General features: G+C 38.0%; 3 protein-coding genes across 3 annotated transcripts in view; 1 reads left to right on the top strand and 2 right to left on the bottom strand.

Annotated features, from left to right (window-relative positions):
* Window positions 1–22814, bottom strand: part of LOC134848411 (TBC1 domain family member 25-like) — a 548746-nt gene that overhangs the window by 129998 nt on the left and 395934 nt on the right. The gene's annotated exons all lie outside the window — the stretch shown is intronic.
* The window catches only part of LOC134848414 (RNA polymerase II-associated factor 1 homolog), a 201036-nt gene that overhangs the window by 60553 nt on the left and 117669 nt on the right, over window positions 1–22814 (bottom strand). The window lies entirely within an intron of this gene.
* On the top strand, window positions 1781–21993 carry LOC134847783 (uncharacterized). Its single transcript, XM_063864998.1, has 7 exons — window positions 1781–1980; window positions 11908–12037; window positions 13970–14066; window positions 14677–14843; window positions 17822–17987; window positions 18179–18459; window positions 20975–21993. The coding sequence occupies exons 1-7, from the start codon at window positions 1850–1852 to the stop codon at window positions 21869–21871; spliced, it is 1869 nt and encodes a 622-aa protein (XP_063721068.1). The 5' UTR covers window positions 1781–1849; the 3' UTR covers window positions 21872–21993.

The following is a 22814-nucleotide window of genomic DNA, read 5'->3' as shown; positions in this document are numbered from 1 at the left end:
GGCCCTGGAAAATGAAATCCAAAAAAGTTTGACAGCCAACGGACGTAAAAAGGTTCAACGCGTTCCAAGATAGATTTGGCTCCCAATGGTTGAACGTCATCCCGTGCAAAAATTTAAGGTTAAAACTGTCGAACCAACAACTCAGAATTGCGATAGGACTTCGATTAGGATCGAAAATATGCGAACGGCATAAATGCGTGTGCGGAAAAAGACGTTACCGAGGATGGTTGGCATGGTCTTTCTTGCCTCAAAAGTGCAGGGAGATTCTCTAGGCATTCAAACCTGAATGCCCTTATAAAGCAGAGTCTATCATCTACTCACATTCCGTCTGTTTTTTGAACCACGACTACTCTACAGGACCGATCAGAAGCGACCAGACGGTTTGACGCTCGTTCCATGGGCTGATGGTAAGCAGCTCTTGTGGGATATAACGGTAGTAGACTCCTTAGCTCCTTATAGGACTAATGCCGGGTCTGTTTGTAACCCTGGTACGGCTGCCGCTGAAGCGGAAGAGTCGCTTGGAAGATTTGATTTGCAAGACATTCCATGCTAAATCAAATCATTAAAGAGTCGCTTGGATCAATTCACATTCCTTCAGTCCTAGAACCTCCTGGGTTATGTAGAACCGATGCAAAAAGACCGGATGGCTTGACACTGACTCCATGGATTCGTGGCTCCCCCCTCCTATGGGATGCTACTGTTGTTGACGGATTAGCTCCATCTCGCATCTCTGATCCCCATTTAATTGCTGGTAAAGCTGTATCTGAAGCAGAAATTCTGAAAACGCGCAAATACGACCTCTTATTCGTGACGGCTACGCCTTTCAACCAGTGGCATTTGAAAAACAGGGAGCTTGTGGAAGCGAGACCGAGATCTTCTTGCGTGATTTAGGAAGAAGACTGGCTGAGACTTCTTTCGAACCCCGCGCTTCCTCGTTTTTAAAGCAGAGAATTTCCATAGCTTTGCAAATTGGAAATGCTGCCTCGGTTGTCGGCACACTCAAGGAGTCAGACTGTCTCGAAGACATTTTTTTATCTCTGAACTTGTTATTTTTAGCCTGTAATTTTTGTTTGTTATGTTATACGTTGTTTCAATCTCAACCGTAAATATGTTGCTGTCTGTATATTTTTGTATATTGGTAATTTACTGTTTTTTGAAAAAGCGGAAGAGCGAAAAATTGACAAGTATAAAGATCTTGTAAATTATGGATATCTTTTTCAACCGCTAGCTTTTGAAATTCAGGGCGCGGCCGGCCCCGGAACCCAGAGCAGGCAGCTTTTTAAAACAGAGAATCTCCCTGGCAATACAGATTGCGAAAGCCGCTTACGTACTTGGAACAATAAATGACAAAATAACTTTCGACGAAGTTTTTTTACTTGTAACACTTGTATATTATATTATCTCGTGTCGAGTTGCGTGTTCTTATTGAAGAAACGTAGCCCGTATCGATTTTAATTGAAAAGGACTTAAACACTTGTCATCTTCTTTTATCATTATCACTTCCATATCTAAAAGATTCCAAGGATTTTGACTGGAATACATGATGAAGGGACTCATGACTGTAACCTCGGTTACTATGATACTTTTGACCTTCTGATTTCTTTACCTGGTTGAAAGATCTAGTTTTTTGTTCTTTCTTGAAATTTTTCTCGATTCACATGCATTTTCAGTATGACAAGTGGTGCGAAGATTCGTTTCGCCTCTGTTATGGTTATACTATTGTTAACCAACTGCATATAAGTGATCTTCCTTAAAAAAAGAAGATTAATTGATCTCTTTTTTTTTCAGAGTGACTCAATAGAATTTCCTCTGGGAACCAAAAAGGTTATTTAATCGTCATGTGGCCACCATGAATGCAGTGGAAGCGACTCGGAAACTAGCCGGACAAAGAGCAATCAAAATAGGAATTCAACTGAAATTCCTGGATACTGAAGATAAACCTCGAGTAAAAGAGTTATGCAGAAAGTTCTTCCCTATTGAGTGAGTAACTTCCGTCTTCAGTGAGTAAGTATGTGGATATTCGCCTGAGTTAAGCAACGGTTTTCTCGTGTAACTTTTTTTCGACTTCTGTTTTTTTACCGATTGTACTGCATGGGTTGCGCATAATGCGTGGTTTTTTTTACTGGAATCTCATCTTAAATAAAAGAATTAAGAGCTTAGCTTTAAAAACAACCAAGAGAGGACAGTAAGATAGCAGACATAGGTTCGAATTTGGAGTAATGTTTTAAGTTTTTGATCTGTATTCCAGGAAAACGCTCGTTATAATAGGAATTGACTTTTTCCAACCTAAATTGTATAAATTAGTGATCATTGTGCGTTCAATTTCGCTGGCGAACGATTTAGTTTTTTCTGTATATCCGCTTTATTAGAGGACCTGGTAATGACCATAAGTGCAAGGTCAACTAACTACTGTCGTAACTTGATAACCCACAGGTCAGTGATTCGAATCTTGTAGGCTGCCAATCCCATTAGGTTTTCAAATTCCATTTACTTCATTTCATTTTCCTTTCTTTTCTCGGAATTTTAAAGCTCCCCTTTTTGCGAGTGCTAGACTTTTTTATTTTTATTTTTCTCCTCTCAACGGATATTGTTTGTGAACAAATTTTGCTTGGCTTCAAATAAAATTGTTTTCGATTTGTTTTTTTTTGGTGTATTTTGCTGATCGAGAACTGTTTACACCCGCGAGTTTAGTGTAAGTAGTTGCTAGCTAGAAGTGAAACATAAAGCTACCTTTCTTCAACCTAACTCGCGAATAAAACTTTTTAAAAAACTAAATTACAAAAGGGGCCCTTCCGTTTAGTAACGGTAAGTGCACAAGCTGGATAGGGCCATACCAGCGATATAAAAATGCATATATATCAGCAATGAAGTCATAAATCAGCATTAAATGCATCGTCGTAATGTTAATTTATCTTAGCCGTCCTTCCTCTACAATAGCGCTTATGGAGTTGTCGATAAATTGAACTTTGCGTAGCGATCTGCACCCCCTTATACAAAGTATAGAGCTCCTCAGGAGCGCGAAGCTTATTTTAGTTCTTATGTAGTTTATAGATTCTGGATAGCTTTGTCTTTTTTCACTTAGTTTTTCGGCCCATCGCTGCATCGTCCGCGTGGCTGTTGGAGCAGCGCCACCGGTGCATCCAAAAATTAGCGGGCAGAAGCTACTCTGCTCTACGTTTAAAATTCTTTGCTGATATTTGGAGTTCTTCAGCGTTTCGTGGTATTTGTATGCATCCTTATGCAGTTTTTGCGATGTTTAAGCATGGGGGTTGAAAATTTTCACATCAAAGAAAGCGCGGCTGAATCGTGAACCCCAGAGTCCGTTTGCCTTAATGTCAAGTCGTGCCTCATCTTTAGTTGTGGTTGAATTGTTGACAAAGCTTTCGCCTTGCAACGGCTGAAGTTTCGGCTCAATCTCGACGTTATGGCAAACCTCGTTCATTAGGTTGGCGAATGTGTCTCTAATTTCATTGTGTCTGATGTGTGTGTAACCACCCTTTGCACAGTGAAGCGCATGTGTCAAGTTAAAATCAGCACCACATGCACATGTGAGTGGGGTTTTGGTTGGTTCCCATCCGTATCTTAAGTAAATACCATCTCTGAACTCTGATTTATTCAGGTTGAAGTTGTATCTGCTCAGTGGTAGAGCATTGAGCCACTTAGAGGCTCCCTTTTCAGAGGCCAGGTCGATTGCGTATTTATCTGTTTCATTTAAAGAGTTAATGAGGTTGTTTTTTTTTTCGATTTTTTCTACCAGTTTTCAATTTTTTAATTTTCGTACATATTTTTTCTTGCTGTGTTACTGCTGTAATAGGATCTTGAGATTCCAGTACTAGTGATGTTTCCTTAGACCATTCTAGGTAGCTTTCATGATCGGATGGCAGCTTGATATTAAGTCCGCCCATTTTAAGGGGTAAGGAAGATATCTCACGGAATTGGGGGTTTAAAGTGTCTTTACCGACTAGGTTAGGTAATAATTGTTCTTTGATAATACTTTCACATATTTTCAAGTTTTCCATAATGTTAGGCGTTGTTCTGGCAAGAAATGAAAGCTTTTCTTGAACTCCTTTAGTATAGCAGGCATAAACTTTTTGAGGGGAGGTTTAAGCGATTTTCGTTAGTTTTTTCAAAATTTTGATTTGCTCATTCTGTTGAAATTCCAGGAACTTTTTACATTCAGATTCTGTTCATATAACTGAACCAAGCACTCGGGCTCCTGCCTTTGTAGTGATTCCTGTATTTGCGAAGATTTGCTGAGCTTCACCGAGTTTTTCATCCTTGACAATGAGTTGGCATTTGGATGCTTTCACGTGGTAGCCGAAAAATTTACCCAGTGATATAGTTTTATCGAGGACGGTTCGTAGATTGCTTAATTTACCGACTGCGTTTCCGTCGTCTGCGTACCATTTCTGGGTTACATCGTCTACTGATAAAAGTTTTATAAGGGGTATTACGGCTAGACCGTACATGGCCATTGCTAGTGGATCCCCCTGGGTTGTCCCTTCTTGAGTAGATTGTTTTTTTGTTAACGAATAGTTTAGATGGATTGGAGTAGGAGTTCTTAATCGCTGTTAAAAGGGAAGGGCAGGTATTTTCGATGTTTTTTAATGCCAGCTTTCGGTTCAGCGAGTTGAAAGCGTTTTCGGCATCTATCAGTAGAACAGCATCGGCGGAAGTTTTGCTGTATTGATCTCTTAATGTGTGGATCGCATATTCAATGCCACATTTTTGTCCTAGGCAGAGTTGGTAGTTTGAACCGAGCGACATGAGTTCGTTTTTTAGGCATTTAGTTATTGTTCGCCCTATTATCCTACGCATAACTTCTCCTATGCCTATGGGTCTTACCCCTGGATTCTTATCTAAGGGTATTAATCTGCATGCGTTATATGGTTCCATTAGTTCTGGATTTAGTTCTTCTGTGGCCAATTTTTTGGCAATTTTAGCAATTGTTTTTGAAATTTCAACTGATTGTTGCCCGAAGTGTGTTAGAATACGTCTCCATTCATTTGCATCGAGGCCAGATGGTCCATGCGATCCGTGCGTTCTCATGGCTGCCTTCTTGATATGTTGACCGTTTATCTGATCAAATATCGATGGATGGAAAGGAATTGTTTCGTTTGAGACTGGTGTAATATAGTTCTCATCAATTGGTTTAGATGGTGGGTGTTTCTCTATGAGAGTCTGTTCTACTGTCTTACCTTTGACAATCTCGTCGAGCGAAAGAACGCCTTTAGATGTGTCTGTTAGTTTTGCAATTGCGCTTGATATTTTTCCAGTACTCATTAGTTTGTTGAACTGTTGTTTCAGTTTCAGTTTTTCTTCTACTTCCTTTCAACAAGCGCATTTGTAGCGCCTTTCCTTCCTTATATAGTCCATCCAGGTCTCCGTCTTGCCATTGCTTAAGTCGCCTTGCTATTGTTTTGGATAAAGATCCATCAATTTCGGACTTTGTTTTGCACAGTAATAAGTGTGGAAAAAATCATTGCTGCGTGCATTGCGCAGGTATTTTCGTTGTTTTCCATCAGGCTGTTCAAAGTTCTATTGAGGGTTTCAATGAAGTTATAACCAACTTTATTTTTTGACAAGATCATAAAGACCGGTTTCCAGTGGACCACTTCGGTGTATATTTTCCTGGTGGTTTCTATGAGTTCTGGACAGGGGTTTGACCATGGGTCTTGTATTGCTCTAGGTTCTATAGTGGAAAACTCTCCTGTGTTTTGTGAGTGTGAGGCAGTGGAAGGGTGAGGGTGCATTTGGGGGAGCGTGGTTGTAGCTAGGGTTGGGGGATTGCATTCATGCTTGACGTTAGCTGAATGAAATTGGGAGGTGCAGCGATGACAACTGAAATCGTCATAGTGATCACTGCTGCGGGCTAGGCCGCTGCATTTTACATAAAAGTGCTCATTAAAATGTGCACTTTTATCTTTTAAAAGTGCACATAAGTGTCACCAAACTCGCGAATAAAAGTGCTCATTTGGTGACACTTATGCTATATAAGCACGATCTGAATTATTGGAAGTTTCAGATCATCTGTTCTCTGCTTTAATCGTGGCTAACGTTTGACAATATGTAAGCATGCGTGACTGAGAGGGAAGGAAGTGAGATTCCAAATCTTTGGGTCGCCTATTCGAATCCGACACGTAGCAAAAATTTTACTTATTCGAGGATTATATCCCTTTTTCACTATTTCACTTAATAGAGCGGCTTTTTTGTCGTTTTCGCGCTTGTTTGCCAAGCGTAGCTCCGCCTCTGTGCAATGAAAAGTTTAAGACTACGAATTTTTTATTTTTTTTGTGCAGATTATGTAGCTTGGAAATGATTGGGTTTGGTGTGTGCTTTTTCATCGCAAAAGAGTGCTTCAAAAAAGTGTTCTATCTTTCGCAACGTTTTTTTTTGCTGAAAAATTATATATTTAAAACTAGTGAGATGACTGCCAGCTGTGACTGCTCGGATCCTTTTTTCCCAAGATTTGACATTTTGTTACGGATTCTCGAATTATTTGAAATTCGCAGCCTTACGGTGGGATGCCTTTAGGTTTTTCAGAGGTTGCAGATGTGTCCTTCCAATACGCTTGATCAAATCCTTTTGGTATCAGATATAACGGTTTTTATGTTTTCTTCAAAAGTTTTCAAAAATCTGAAGATAAAAAGAATTGTTCTCCAATTTCATAGTCTCGAACCTATGGCGGGTGATGTCTAGGTGCTTTATCTCGACAGATAAGTTATGGCTTTTGGTAGATTCAAATCTTTGATTCCAATATGACTGATCAAATAATTTTAGTTTTTTTTGCTTCGAATATTTTTTACTGTTGCTTTTAGTGGCATTGCACGTTTTGAGTCTTGTTTTGAATAAACAGACATTTCGGTCTAGCGACTGTTAACCGCAAACGATCTAAGTACAAGAAAATGTTTCCTGATTCATCATTCACGTCTCTCAACTGCGGAAAAACCAAAGCCAGTTATATTGCAGTACATGCACTAGCTCCTTACGCCCGAGAGCAGTTTCGGAACCTATACAGCGGTAAACTTTTTGGGCTGCACGTCGATGAAACAACTTATAATAGAAAATCGCGTTTGGAGTTCTGGATTGTTCATTTTGCGGATGGTACGCGTTTTTGCCGGTACATGACAACAATTGAGCTCGACGTTTCGCTGAATATCGAAGAGTTTCTGAGGAATACGTCGTCGGCGAAAACTTTAGACGACGTTAAGCTTCAAGATGCAAATGCAGTTTTTGCCGCCATCGAAAGCGCGCTTGCTCTTTATCATCTGAGTTTTGACAATTTAGTTTATTTGGCATTGTCAAGCAGTGGAACACTCATAACGAGTTTCAGTTGAACGAGCTTCTCAAGCGGTTTTTGCCATTCCTGAAATGTACACTGACGAGATATTGTTATGTATTGTTCATTCCGTTAACAGATTTCACTGATAAGAAAATCAAACATTTGGACAACTTGTCTATGTATTTGCATTTATCTTGCTCCGCCGTTCTTGACGCTTTCACAGCTTACAAGTTCAGCTGCGACAACCAATCTGCCGATTTGCGCTTTTCGTATCTGACGGGAAAGTTGGACGCGTTCTCAGAACTCCGAACGTTAGTTGAATCTGTTATGATTGTTTGTGGGCACAACATGGTTGTTGAGTCTGGCTTCTCGGCAATGAAAGTGACAGAGACAGAGTATACGAACGCGTTAACTTTCGAGGTTTATGACGCTCTACGAATAATCCAAGAGTTTTGGGACCGGGACAGTTTCGAAACGTATGTTGTACCCGCTGAGTTGCATCAACTAATCAAAGTATCATCGAAAGCTTACAAAGATTTGACGAAATCAAAAAATGTGGCAAACACCAGAAAAAGAGCGTACGCGGACGACCTTAGATCGGAGCTACAGGTGTTCAAGCGCAGAACGCCAGGAGCAGTGCAGAAAGACATCTCTTCTACCAACGATGAGCTCAAAAAAGCAAAAGAGCTGGTCGAGCATCTGGAAAAGAAGAAATCCAAGCTTGAAGCTGACCGCGATTCAGTTGCTGTTTCGTTTGTTAATCAACTGTAAAAAATTAAATTTTGCAGTCATTTGTTTTCAACAGGTTTTAGCGGTGTCTGAAAGTGTCTTTTTTTAAAGCAAAATTTAACTTGGTTACTTTTTGGTATCTTTTTCAGGAATATGAATGAGGTATCTTTTTTATTCCCAACCAAGTGGCCACCCTGGATTTACCCTACCCCTACAGTTGGTAAATTTACTTAACTTGACTTCTATTTCCTTTCTTTTTAATTTGGTTTCGATAAAAAATCTTCGGTCCAAATTGTTTTGGCATATTTTGTATCGGTCTAATAACCTACTTGTGGGTCATTTCATGATTAGCACTTCCCTCCGCACTTTTCAATTTGCTTGTATGTTTACCATTCGGGTTGTTGAAATTTTTTATTATGGAAAATTATTTTCAAACTTTTGTGGAAAAATTTTAGTTTTTCGCAGAAGCTTCTATTGATTTTCAAAAAAGAGTACCAATTGAAAAAGTGCCTGCTCTGTGTCCTTCCATACTCCACTAGAGTTTCTTTTTACTTGAACCCTCTGTCTACAGCCTTTGAAAAAGGTTGTAGGGGAAAATTTGACCCATATTTTTTTTTTCGAAAACCTGAACTCATATCTGAGTTTTAGGTTTCAATGAGCGGCTACAACCAATTTTTTTACACATAAAGTTATGGCCTTCGGAGTAGTCAAGTTTTTGATTTTTGACTGTTTTATGATTTTTTTTGACTTTTCTCCCAGCTCTTAGACCTCTCAAATCTGATTTTGTGGGTTCAATGGAGATAACGGGTTGTGGGAAGCCCCCTGCATTAGCGGCTACTCACAAAGTTTTTTAAAGCAAAAATTAATTGCCCTCGGAAAAGTAGATTTTTTGACAGTTTTTTAAATTTTTTGAATTTTCTCGAAAACTACCTCCCAAATCTGAGATTTTTGGTGCAATCGACTCTAATTGTTGACTGAGTCCCTTCTGCATAAGCGGCTATGCGCTATTTTTTCACAAGAGAAGCTATGATTCTAGGAAATGTCAAATTTTTGATTTGTTGACCGTTTTTTGGACTTTTCTCGCTAACTCTCTTGCCAATTCTGATATAAAAGCTTCAATCGAAACAACAGCTTGTTGAAAGCCTACTTCTATAACTGGCTATGCCTAGTTTGTTAAAGAAATAAGTTTTGGCATTCAAACAAGTCGAAATTTTGGCAGTTTTTTTTAAACTTTTCGACTTTAGGCTAAATCTCAGGTTGTGTTTAATAAAGAAACCCGGTTGTGCGAATCTACACTGCTTAAGCGGCCACAACCTGCTTTTTTGCAGAAGTTTATGGATTTTGGAAATTCTTTTGACCGTTTTTTACACAAGCAAAGCTTGTGATAGTATGAACTCTCATTTTGCCAACCTAAGCCGCAAATTTTAGCGCTCATTTTGAAAGTGTTCTTTTTTGCTGTATGTGCATAAGATCAATAGCTAGTAATGCTAATTCGACATAATTGGCTTGCGTCGCGTAGCAATTCTGTAGACTCACAATTGTCGTGCGTTACTTCAGAAATTATGTAGAATCAAAGTCTTACTCATTCAGTTTTTTCCCCTAAAGGGTCATGTTTTTGCGTGAATGCAAAGTGCAACTTCGCCTCTGTGTAGAAACTTTTTGAAATTTCTTAGAATTTACATAAGCCGAGAATTTTTATCGATTTTTTTTTTATTTATTACGCTGGATTAAACTATTGGTGACAGGAAATGAGATTGGAACGGGCTGTTGAATTTAATTGAACATGATTCCCTTTAAAGTAATTAATGATTTTTAAAAAAATGTGTATTAGTCATGAACTTAGTGACTACTCTTGTTTAGGTCTGATGTAAGCTTGATTTTCCGCTGTTTGATTTTTGATGTTTTTCAAGTTCAGTTCATTAAAGTTGTTAAAAGAAAGAGAAATTTCACTATTGAATAGCAAAAGTGTAAAGTTCACTAAAACATGACCGACTAGTAGTTCGGAAAAGGGAGTTTAATTTTCAGATTTTCCAGAGAAATTGTAGTTCTACTTATTGATCGAGTTTTCTCAAATTGGGGTGCCAATGATAAATTGTTCTAGAAATTCAAAGAGCTTTAAGACCATCTATTTTTTTCTCTGATATTCGATAGTTGAGATTTTTTCGAAAAACAAGTCATTTTTTCTGCTTCCTTGCATTGGCTATATTTTAGAACTTTTTCTTAATTCTAGAAATTGCACCTCTCTTGCATCTTGTTCTTTTGGTTGCAATTAAATATTTTTGGAACCCAGTGCACGGGCGGATCTAGGATTTTCTCGAGGGGGGGGGGACGGATTTTCAAAAAAGTTCGAAAGTTTTGTCAACCTTTTTTTAGGTCGACCAAATTGGTTTTCCGAGCCCTCGTAAAGCAGTACAAAGACCCTGTTTTGGCCAAAATTTCTGCGTCGCAGGTAAAATTTGGAAAAAAAACAGGCCGAAAAAGGCGTTTTTGGGAAAGTTTTGACCAAAAAATCACGTTTTTTCGGTGCGCGCTCCCGCTCAAATTTAGTATAGATTGGCGCCAAAGGCGCCTTTAGAAACATTTCAGGGTTCGTCACCAAAAACGGATATCTCAAAATAGTACAATAGTACGCCCCTGTATTTTCAGGAGATATGACCCTTTTTATTTTTCAAATCGTTCTGTTTATGATGAAATTGGCTGGATATCGATCTATTTCTGAACCATTTTTAACAGATAAAAATTCGTTTGAAGCAATGGAGTGGCTGCAGTTGCACAATAGTTACTCTTATTTGCTAGATCTCAATAGATTCTAGAAAGTAATGGTAAAATTATTAGTGTTTGAGAACAGTTCTATCCTTTTTCTTCTGAAAGCGGTCTGACTGCGAACAGGTAGGTTTTACCGTAAATGTTGTAAAAGTTAGTTATGGTATGTGATTGGATTTAAATATTTACTCCGATCATATTCAAAGATATACAGCGGGAAGCGATATTTTAAATGAACGGGTCGCGCTAGGTTTCTTTTTTCCCCTTTGTGAAGTCTTAGAATCTTGGAATTGAATTTTTCTTCTAGTTAGTCAATTTTTTTGTTTTTCAATACCAGAGCGATCAAGAGCCTCTATTCGGGAATTCGACGTTTTACAGCAAGCGTTTCTAATCACAGTCAAGAGGTCAGGAGGAGGGGTGTGGTGGCGGGGTGGGGCTAGGTGATTTTCAAAAAGTTTCCGAAAATTTTGTCGATCTTTTTAAGCCGACCAAATTGATTTTCCGAGCTCTCTAAAATCACTATAATAGAATCTACTTAATCAAATTTTCTGCGCTGAATAATGTTTCAGAATTTTTGACAAAACAGACCAAAAATGCGTTTTAGGTATTTTCGGAAGGTTTCAACCAATAAATCGCATTTTGGCGCGCTCTCCTATCAAAATTAGTTAGGCATCTTTAGAAAAATGTTGGGATTGGTCGGCCAAAAATAGATGTGTCAAGATAGTATCTAAGGGGATCCTTTGGTTCACCAGGGGGTCGAATCCCCGGGGAAGAAGGCCTCACCCTTGAATTCGCTACTGTTGAGTTCCCTGCTTCCCGGATTTCATTTTGGATTATCGTGGGTCGAAGTGTTGTTGACGGATAATTTACCACGACATAGCCTTTTCTTATACCCTAATTAAGACCATTTATCCACGGATGGATAGGACCAACATACGAGCTGTACAGTTCATCACGGCGAACCGCTGTTTTGCCTATGCTTAAAAATTACATGCAATTTTTTTGGTTATTTTAACCAGTTAGTACTGTTTTAAGTTCTTTTTAACGAGTGCGATTGCAACTGTGAAAAGAGAAGCAGTCTCTTTTTCCTTTTCGGGTAACGACTTAAATTAACCGCGTCTTTGTTGTTTCAGTTACCCTGAAAAGTGGTACAATGACGTGACCTCTGACAAGAAGTATTTTGCTTTGTCTGCAGTGTACAGAGGACTAATAGTGGGGGTCATTATTGCAGAGGTCAAACCTAAAACTGCCCTCAACCCAGATGTAAGTCATTTTTTTAATTTCATAATTTTTTTCGCCTGTTTGTGCTTTCAAGGTTTAAAGCTATTGCCACCTGACATGAAGGAGATATTGAGCATTGCTTTTTTCAGAAAATTATTGAAATTAATCAGTCACATCGGCTTAGAAATATGTCATCAGATTCACAAGCAACGAGTTTTTTTCATCAAATTGTACGTTATTTTTGAGGCGTTATTTTTGGTTGCTCAAGTAAAGCTGCTGATATGCTCAACTTTGCTTGATTCGAATTAAATCACCGCTCCTGTAATAGCTACTGGCATTTCAGTGTGATCGGCAATTCTAGTTATTGGCAATTCAGTTGGTATTGGTCGGTTGGTATTGGTCGGTATTTTTTCAAAAAAAAACTGTTTTGTTGATATGTCAGCTATTTTACTCTCTTGTGATTATGATGCTGTTTTTTAGCCATATTTACATAAGCAAGGCTTGTGTTACAGCATGAACTATCTTTTTTTTCCAACCTAAGTCGCAAATATTGTTGCGACGCAGATATTGTTGCGATAAAATGTGTTCATATTTTTGTTTATGTATGCGAAATGCAACTTCGCCTCTGTGTTGATGTACTTTTTGATGCTTTCGAGTTGTTTTTCAAATTTCTAGCAAAAAGTTGTTCTTTTTCTATTTAAGTTTGAATAATATTCCTTTATAGCTTTTTAAAGTTTTTTTGGAAATATGGTTTTTTAGTCCTGGATTGTTGGTGATAGGTAAATCCTCTTCCTCTGTAAAAAATTTATGGAAATATTTGCCCAGTTTGAAAAAAAAACTGGAGCAAAGCTTTGGTTTTGTCAGACACCAGACTTCCCATAAGTGGGTTTTCTTCACGTCTATTATAAGTAAGCTATTCATGACATCATGACAACTTATTTAAGTTTTTGCCTTCAGGATTGCATGCACTCCTTTTCTCCCAATCTTGGCATATTTAGATGAAAAGTTTTGATGGAAATAAATCTAAAAAAAGATGATTTTTTTCCAAGTTTTTAGAGTCAGTGAACGTAATTCAGACTCTTAAATAGGTCGTGATGATTTTTTTTCTTAGTTTTTTTTGAGGAAAAGTCATAAAATTTGTTCAGGCTCGGTTTTACTTTTTCGCAGTTTGACTTTCGATTTCTATTGAAGTTTAGCTCATTTTCATTGTTAAAACGAAGGCTAACTCCACTATCGAACAGCAAAAATATAAAGGTATTGAAACACGTGATAGAATTCAAATTTCGAAACTAGAATTTAATTTCCAGCGAAATAAAAAAACTTGCCTATCAGGCAATCCAGTCTTTTCAAATTCAGTTTATCTTATTAAAAAAGTCTCAAAATTCAAAGGGTTTCAAAACCATTGTGTTTCAAGACCTTTATTTTAAGGCCATTTTTTTTTGAAGTTTGAAAATTGAGATTTTTTTTCAAAAAACAGGTCAGTATTTTTTTTGTTTACTTGCGTTCATTGGCTCTTTTCCAACTGCTTGCATAATGGCTATGTTTTTGATGATAGGTGGCCGAGAGGAAAGAGAAAGTGTGACCTTGATACTGAAATTAATTACAGTTCTTGTTTTGATTCGATACTTATGTCTTAGAAACGATACGTTCCATTAGCCAAAATTTGAACCAGATTTTTCTCGACATCGACAAAGTTTTCGAAACCTTTCAACAATCCGAATTCAGGCAAATAGGGCTCTGTATGATTCCACAGCTAACTCTTGTGTGCCCTTTCATTAGAAGTAGTTGAAATCAGTCGGAAAAACCACCCTACCCCGTACTTTTTTAAGTCACTTTATTTTTCTGTATTTTTGATTTTTTCTTAAAACTTTGTGGTCGGAACATTCTGTTAATCTTGGACAGCAACGGGTTATCTTTGATACTTTAAAATTATTGGTTGACTTGATTGTTTGAAGTTTGTGATGTGTAATTTAGGACTCGGACATATTGGCGACCAGTTGTCCGGCTGGATCTAAAGTGGCATATCTTCTCAGTCTGGGAGTGGAAGATGAATATCGCGAGAATGGAATAGGTGAGATTGTTCAGTTGCATTTAACAGTAATTTTGCTCTATGGTATCAGTCGAAAACTCATAGGATGCATGTTTATGTTTGTTACTAATTTTTATCAGTCGATGAATGCTTGGTTAAAATAGCTGTGACAGCGAACTGAAGTTTCAACGAACATGACTGAAATTGATTTAGGGCCTCTTTGTTTGGTTCCCTCGTTATGCATTTCGCACCGGATCGAAACCCTTTTTTGCCCAAAAAAATCATGTAATATAACCGACTGCTCAGAATAAAAAGCACAGTTTTTTCACATGTGTTGGCATTTTAAACGACCTTGATCAACAAAATCAGGTATAAAACTTTCGTTTTTGACTTACAAGATTTTTGAAAACGGTTTCACTGTTAAAATTAGTATTAAAATTTGATTTCCGACGTCAAAATTAGCGTGTTTTCCGGCGTTATCGATGCAAATTCGTCGACCGAATACAATTTCCCGACAACTGGGCCGCAACTGTAAAATAGTTCTGCGAGTTCTTCTTCGCTTGAGAGTCTACTTTAATATTTAAGGAGGTTCTCCTGTTCACTTCAGGGGAAGTCAAGGGGGGTAGACAAGGAAGTTGTTGTTTTTTTTCAGGCTCTCTGCTGATGGACAGTCTGATGACGGAGGTGAAGAGTGGAGAGAAGGACTGCATCAAAGCAGTCTACCTGCACGTGCTCTGCGCCAACTCAGGCGCCATCCAGTTCTACGAGAGGAGGGACTTCATACAACACAAACGCATACCAGCATACTACAACATCGACGTCAGTCAATGTCATTGTTCTAGTTCACCTATTTTGAACCAATAACGTCATTAGTTTCCATGCAAATTGTTATTGCATGCACTGTTAAAACAGGCCCCTAGGAACGTTAAATAATGTCGACCTCTGAGTAATAACGGTATGCCCGATGAATCAGAAACCCTTAGAATTTGTCAGCGTTTGTGATTGTTTGTTTTTGTACAGCTGATTTTCATTTACCAGATACTATTAAACCGGAGAGGCTTGCGCGCGTCCTTACTTTTAATATGTCCGAACTATTAATACAGAGGCGTGCGCGCGCTTACTATAAATGTCCTAACTATTAAACCGGAAAGGCTTGCGTGCGTCCTTACTTTTAATATGTCCGAACTATTAATACAGAGGCGTGCGCGCGCTTACTATAAATGTCCTAACTATCAAACCGGAACGGCTTGCGTGCGGGGTATTACTTTAAAGTAAGCCAATTTATTGTTCCGGCTTTCGTTACGAAAATAACGGAATATTTGTGCTCGGGGTGGGTTTTTTTTTCTTCAGACAAATTTCGACTCTTTAACTAGCCATTTTTGACGGAATTTTTAAATATCACTCGAAAGGTATTGTTGTCCTGAGCTCAAATTTGAAATGATATTTCACCTGTGATCATTTTTCCTAAAGTTATGGGGGTTTAAAGATTAGCATTTTGGCCAATTTAGGACAATTAACGCGCGATATATTTCGCGCTATTAACGCGTAAGAGGAGAGTTAATCCGTCTTAGAAATTGTTCCAAATTGGTTGAAAGAAGCTTATTTGCCATAATTGGTTTGTTACAAGGAGCGAAAGCTATCCTTTTGTCCTTTATATGGCGTGTGGGGGGATGATTTTCATAAAAAACTTCAAATTTTAGAATTTTTTTTTTCATTTTTTTACATTCAATTTTTTAATGTTATTACTGCTCCATAAACCTTAAAAGGCAGTCGGAACATTCAGGGCTTTGCCCTGATACGAGCAGTCTTGTTGGTTTTCTGAATGGTGAAAAATGCAGGCCGTTTTCGGTCCTTAGATAGTCTTGCGTTCCTCAAAGGCTCGGTAAAATTTACGACTTTTGAGATAAGTGAAGACGAAATGGATTCGAAATTGGGATGCCAATACTTGCAGGTTTGAAAAAATAATTTGGGCACAAATCGATTGGGGTTTATTGTTTAATACTGCGTAGCCAGTTCCACTGCTGAAATCGCTCAAGTAAAACAGTCTTGGCTGAGTGCTGATATCGTTATCCTTTCCTTTCTACATCCTAAAAATATCGGCGTGAAATTGTTTTGCACGTCGTTAAATTAAAGCCAGAGCTGAAGGATCAAAAGAGTCCAGGCAACGAAGTCCTAGTTATAATCTTTACGCTTGCGATTATCATCGTTTCCGCGTCCAGACAATTCGGCCAAAGAAAAATTCAGCCGATTTGAAATTCAGACAATTCAGCCAAAAGTATGCAGACAATTCAGCCAGAGACAATTCAGCCAATAAAAATGACCGCCGCAGTCGCGCCAACGTGTTGCGAGCTTGTCAACAGAGGGTAGGACTCCATACGAAATTTAGAGTCGGTCATCGCCGCGACGCGCGTAGCGTGCCCACCGGCGACCTTAAACCGAGAAATAACTCCAATTCCGATTTTTTTTCTTTCGAATCTAACGTTATGTAAAACTGGCTGAATTGTCTGTATATTTTTGGCTGAATTTCAAATTGGCCGAATTGTTTGTGCACCCATCGTTTCATCGTTATCAAACCGGAATATAGACTTTTTTCGGGTTAACAACTTGTTTAACAGAAGCACGTGTATCTTGGCTCATAATGAATTCAAACTTCAATGCGTATCCGGCAATTAGCCTGGAGGCGAAGAATACGACTTGGAAGGCAAAGGTTCGCACAAAATGCTATAGTTCCTGGAATATAATATAAAGTTCAAAGTTTTTTCAGGACAAAAAATATGTTTTCGGTTTTACTGGAAATTATTCAAGTTTCGACGGCTCAGTTGCCGCTTGTTATTTTTTTAGTATTCATTATATGCCGTTGATTGTGTTTTTGGACGTTTTTTTCCCGCAAATATAACATAGTTCCAGACAATTTTTTGAATTTTCTAAGTTGTTTTTTTGAAGTATTTCTTTTTGATTTAGTGGCTTTCTTTTCCTGTCTGCTGGCTTGCACTGCTATTTTTATATTGTATCGCAAGAGGTGCGAAGCTCCGCTTCGCCTCTGTGTTAAATGGTTTCGTTAGTAGGTAACATACGGTTGAAATTCCAGTAGAATCAGATTTCGTGATCAGCTGCTTATAAAATTCTTGTCTAATTGTTCCGACCATTGAAAACTCTGTAATTCGGGTGTTTTATTTTTTGAAATTGTTTTCCACGCAAAATTAGGAACCACAAATAATCATCGGAAGGAGTCGAGTGATATATCATATTAAATCGTGATTTGAAAGAGCAATCACTTTCAAACGTGATCCAAAAGATTTCTAAAAGTTTCAAAAATTGTCCCGGTGTCAAGAAAAACTGGTCTCAAATTTTCGATTTTTCGTCTAATTTCGAGCGAATAAGGTGAGCGAACAGGCTTACAATTGCTTAGTTGTGCCTAATCTAGGTCGTGAATTTCAAATTTTACTCGAGTAAATTTCGTTTTGAGTTTTTAGCACCATTTTGAGAATCAAAAATTCAAAAAAGTTTCTGCAAAATTTTTTTTGAAAAGTTCTCCTTTTTTCTACCTTTGCTTAGCTCTCCCTGTTTCTAATCAAGTCTATTCTGAAAAAAATGAGACTAGTCGAGTTTTCCCTACACTTTTTTTGGAGTTTTTTCAAATTAGAAGCCATGGCAGAAAAGGCTTTAATATGATACGTCACTCGAATCCCGTACGAGGTTTCTTTTCCCGTTAAGCTGTCAAAATCAAGAGGCAAAAACACCCTACTTCACAGTTTCTTCCCAACCCGAGGGTCTAACTTGCATTGATGTCTGTTTAGAATAAGGCGGAGGATGGCTTCTGCTACGTGAGATATATCAACGGTGGCCAGCCTCCCTGGTCTGTGGCAGACTACATGCGACAGGTGACGAGTGTGCTGACCAAACTGAACAGCTGCTCCACCACCAGTCACCATCACCACCATCATCACTATGTACAACGCCAGGGTTAGTCGGATTGCTATTTTTCGGTTCCATCCTAGTGAATTGAATTGCCAATTGAATCGGACAAAAGGAGTGCAAGCAGCCTTTCAGAACAGGTCATTGTCGCCTATGCTAGCCTTCAACCATCACTTTCTCGGCGATTAAATTTTTGTTTACAGAATGAATAAAAATCAGCGATATCTTCTTTTTTCCAGCTAACCCTGCACAACGGGAGAAAGACACGAGCTCTAAACCTTGGCCTCTCTCGAAGTCGTCGCAGTCAAAATCAGAATCAGGAAACCAACAGTCCAATCCAAACACGCCCCTCTCTGGATCACCTCCGACCACGAATTCAGTTCAGAGTTACGCAAATGTGGTGCTGAACAAACTGCCTAGACTCCTCCCTACGTCATTTCCACCCAAGATATCTTCGCTTTTCTCCTCATCACAGTCCCAGCCTCAGAAAAGCACAGGAACAAGCGCAACCCAAAATCAGGTCATTACTACTACTACTACTAAGGAACTCTATGATAAAAGTTTTTGCCACTTGATCTGTTATACTGGAGCGAAAGAACAAACAAGATCTGTTCATAATCTTGAAGGGCCGCGGTTGTTGCATTAGATTTAATGACAAATGATATCTCGGTAATGGTCGATGAACGTAGTTCAGACTCTTTTATAGGTCGTTATGATTTTTTTCTGGAAGCTGTAAGTTTGTTCCGGCTCAAAATTCTTTTTTGGCCCGACTATTGAAAATGGGTAGGGTTTTTGTATTCGAGTGCGTGTTAGTTTTATCTTTTTTTCCCACTCAAAATCAGGTACCACATGTAATCATCGGACTGGGTTGAGTGACATATCAATTTAAAGCCCGTTCAGTCGTGATTCGAACATTTAAAAATTTCCCAAAAAGTTGTCACATGAAATTTTTGAGCGAGTAAAGCGATTGAGTAACGATCGTTATTACGCTTATGATTAGCGTTATCAAACAAGAATATAGACTTTTTCGTGTTATAACTTGTTTAACAGAATCATTTGTATCATGGCTCATAAGGAATTCAAACTTCAATGCGTTCCCAGCCATTTTAGCCTGGAGATAACGAATATGCCTTGGACGGCAAAGGTCCTGGGTTCGAATCTGACCAGGACCTGTTTTTTTTTTCAAACGTGAAATATTCTTTTTCAAATAAAATTGTCGGCCGATTATTTGTCTGCTTATCTGTTGCGGGCTTAGCTGCCGCATCTTGGAATCGTTTTTTGATGTGCGCATTTTTTTAATGTTGCTGACTTCGTATTTCCTTCTTTGTTGTTCTAAATCGCAGAAAAGTTTCCTCGGCCCAAATTATTTCGGCCTATTTATTATCGGCTTCATGACCTAGTTTTTGGTCATATTAAGGGAAACACAATTTCAACTCTCCCCTCTGCTCTTTTCAAGTTGATTGTATGTTTACCAATCGGTTTGTTGAAGTTGCTTTTTGTTTCGTTATGAAAAATTATTTTCAAACTTATTGAACTTATTATTCAAAAAAACGGGTATCAATTGAGAGACCGCCTACTCACATGTGAGCCTGAATACTCCCCTAGAGCCTCTTTTTACGTCACCTCTCTGTCTACAGCCTTCGAAAAAGTCTGTGGGGGAGTATTTGACTCATATTTTTGTGGGTGAATATTTGACCCGTTTTTTTTTCTTTTCTCGAAAACTACTATCAAATCTGAGTTTTTGTTTTCATTGAATAAAGCGGTTTTGAAAAGCTCCCTCCCTATTTATCTACGCCCAAATTTTTGTATACAAAGTTACAGCCCTCGGAACATTCAAATTTTTGATTGATTTTTGACCGTTTTGTGATTTTTTTTCGAAAACCAACCTCTCAAATCTGATATTGAGGGATCAATGGGAGTCTCCCTTGCATTAGCGCTCACTCGCAAAAGTTTTTTTACACAAAAAGTTATTGCTCTCGGAAAAGTCAAAGTTCTGATTTTTTGAACCGTTTTGTAATCTTTTTATAACTCTGTCATATATGAGATTTTGGGTTCAATTCAAAGAACGGGTTGTAAGAAGCTCATTTGCTTCTACGGCTAAGCGCAAATTTTTCTGACACCATAAGTTATGGCTCTCGGTATTTTTCGACCGTCTTTTTGAAAGTTTTTTTTTCTCGAAAACTACCCTCCCAAATCTAACATTTTGGTGTTCAACCGAAATTACGGGTTGTGTGAGTTCCTTTTGCATAAGCAGCTACGCCCTATTTTCAAAAAAATTATGGTTCTTAGAAAGTCTTTCGATCGTTTCTTAGAACCTTTGACCATTTTTTAAAAAATGTTCGAATATTCTAAATTTTTACTCAATCAGATCTGTGATGAAAAGTTCAATTGAAAAAACCGGTTGCGATAAGTTTTATGCTCTTCTCACTTATTTTAAAAGAGAAACAACTATGGTTTTGGGCAAAGTCCAGTTTTTTGAAATCATATTTTGCGTGCTGCATCAGTTAGCAAATTCATTCAATATCAAATACGTACCTCCAGCTTTTGCTGGGCACTTAATTGTTTTTTTTTATCAAGACATGAAAAAAAAATTGGTTCACCTAGTTTTTTTCAGCATTTAAATTTTTTCGTCTGATGTTTTTTCTATGTTTGTGTTGTATCGCAAGTGGTACCTTTATGCTAAAAAACTTAAATTTATTGGGAAAAAACTAGTTTTTAGCGTTTGTATAATTCTCAAATCGCACCCCGCGCTAAAAACGGCTCTAAGTGCAGAAATAAAAATGTTAATCATTGATCGAGATTTCTCAAATTGGGTTAATTTTATCACAGAAAGATCAAACATAAATTGTTCGGGAAATGAAAAGAGCTTTAAAATTCGCAATTTGAAGTTTTTTCTAAAAATCAGTTTTTTTTCGGTTTCTTTTCATTCATTACACTTTTCCAACTGTCTGTTGGCTATATTTCTAACTTTCTATTGGCTTTGTTTAGCTCTTTTAGTCTAGACTGATGTCTTAAAATGATGTGTTAATTTGCAGAAAGGAGCCGAGACAAGCATGAAAGGACGTTCAGTAGTTGCTAGTGACAGCGAATCTTTAGAAGACATAGTCGAAAACAGAGACGGCGAAAAACTCACATCGGCAACGGGGGCAAAATTCTTATCTGTTCCTAATTTTCAAGATACCCCTGTAGACACCAGTGACTTGGAAAGACTTTCTTTATTAGACAAAGAAGCATCAGTTGAAAGTTTAACTGAGTTATCGCCTCGTGTTTCTTTACTCTCAGCTACGAGTTCAAGTGAGGAGTTCCACGATAGCTTGTCATCTTTATCACAACTTCACCTACCGATGTCAATGCCTCCGTTCTACACAGATGATAGCGCCGAAGAGGATGAAACGTGTGAAAAAATAACTAGATCACCTTTACCACAGGGTCCAGAATTGTTGAGTCCTCTGGAAGACCTTGATTTAGCAGAACAAATGTCGGATCATATAGAAGAAGCAGACTGTCCTGATCCCGAATTCATAGAAGCGCAGCCTAGAAAACATCCAGGAAACAGGCTGATAGCTAACGCCATGAATCCAGTTAATTCACTCATTGCCTCAACAATGAATCAGAAACGCAGACTAAGAGCCTCGTTTAGTCCTATGAGTAGAAATCAAAGTGGAGATCACAAAAGTTGTCTCAATTCTCTAGGAAATAAGCAGAATAAACATTCTCATTATGCAGTCGAGAAACTGCAACAGATGTCGACTAGAGTATCAAGTACGCGAAAAGCGGTGAAGATGAAGAGCGCATTGACTAAAGGACTGGCAAGGATCAAACCAGTATCTCCAAGTAATTTCTTAGATGACGAGCAGGTATTACAAAGTCGCTCGAACTCGGGAAGTGATCAGGATACTTCGTGGAACGCCGATACTGAAGTTAATACATAACGAGTGTTAAACTAATTAACAAAACTATAGAACAGATAGTTTGAACTGCATACTTAAACTTGCTTTAGTTTAAAATGATAATTAATTAAATTAATTATACGAGCGCGATGGTTGGAGAACAAGCGATTGTATTCAAATAACATCGGTTTTTACTGGTAAAGTAACAAGTTTTGATGATTTTAAAAGACTGATTTTTGCGTCAGCTTAATCGAACGGTCTCAAAGAAGCGACAGTTGTTTTCTTTTTGACTGAAGGTTTCCGACCTGCAAGTTATCAGTTTAAAACTCATTTCCCAATAAACGATTTTCTATAATTCTGCAACAGAAAATCGTTGAGAGAAATTTGTTTTTATTTCATGGAGTTCCTTAACCGTCTAGGTTTGAAGTTTAAGATCAGCTAGGGTGCTGCAACCGGGTACTAGGTTTTTCCCCGTCAATAACTTTGTTCACAGAATGGTTAATTGTGGAGGAATGGTTAACTTCACGTGCAGACTGCTGACATAATCATTTTCTCGAAATTTTAAATTAACGATGATCATTTAGGTCGAAACTGAATTTTTTTCCAAATTGTGGTTTTCGTCCAAGTTTCCGTCGAATCTTTTTCTGCTTTTGAAAATTAATATATCACCTGGAAGGCAGTTTTTTGGCTTGCTTTGCAATGCATGGGTTTTTTATTTGAACAGGTTTTGATATAATTGAGAGTTACGTAATGTGAAAATTTTGTGATTTCTTTGTTTTTCCATTTTTTGCCAATAAAAAGATATTAGCTCATGTTATCTCGATTTAGTCAAATTATACTGTGTACTCTCAAGGGCAAAATTTTTTTGTTTGATAAAACAGGTCTCATGAAAATGTATGGGATCAGTTTTTTTTTAAATTTTTTTGAGACGCTTTCTCAAAAACTAGTTAACCAAGTTTTACACAAGAAAATCTTGCGTTATAAA

Source organism: Symsagittifera roscoffensis, chromosome 6, assembly GCF_963678635.1.
Source record: "Symsagittifera roscoffensis chromosome 6, txSymRosc1.1, whole genome shotgun sequence".
Lineage (NCBI taxonomy): Eukaryota > Metazoa > Xenacoelomorpha > Acoela > Convolutidae > Symsagittifera > Symsagittifera roscoffensis.
The sequence above is the reverse complement of the archived record's forward strand: the minus strand, read 5'-3'. Positions and strand labels throughout refer to the sequence as shown.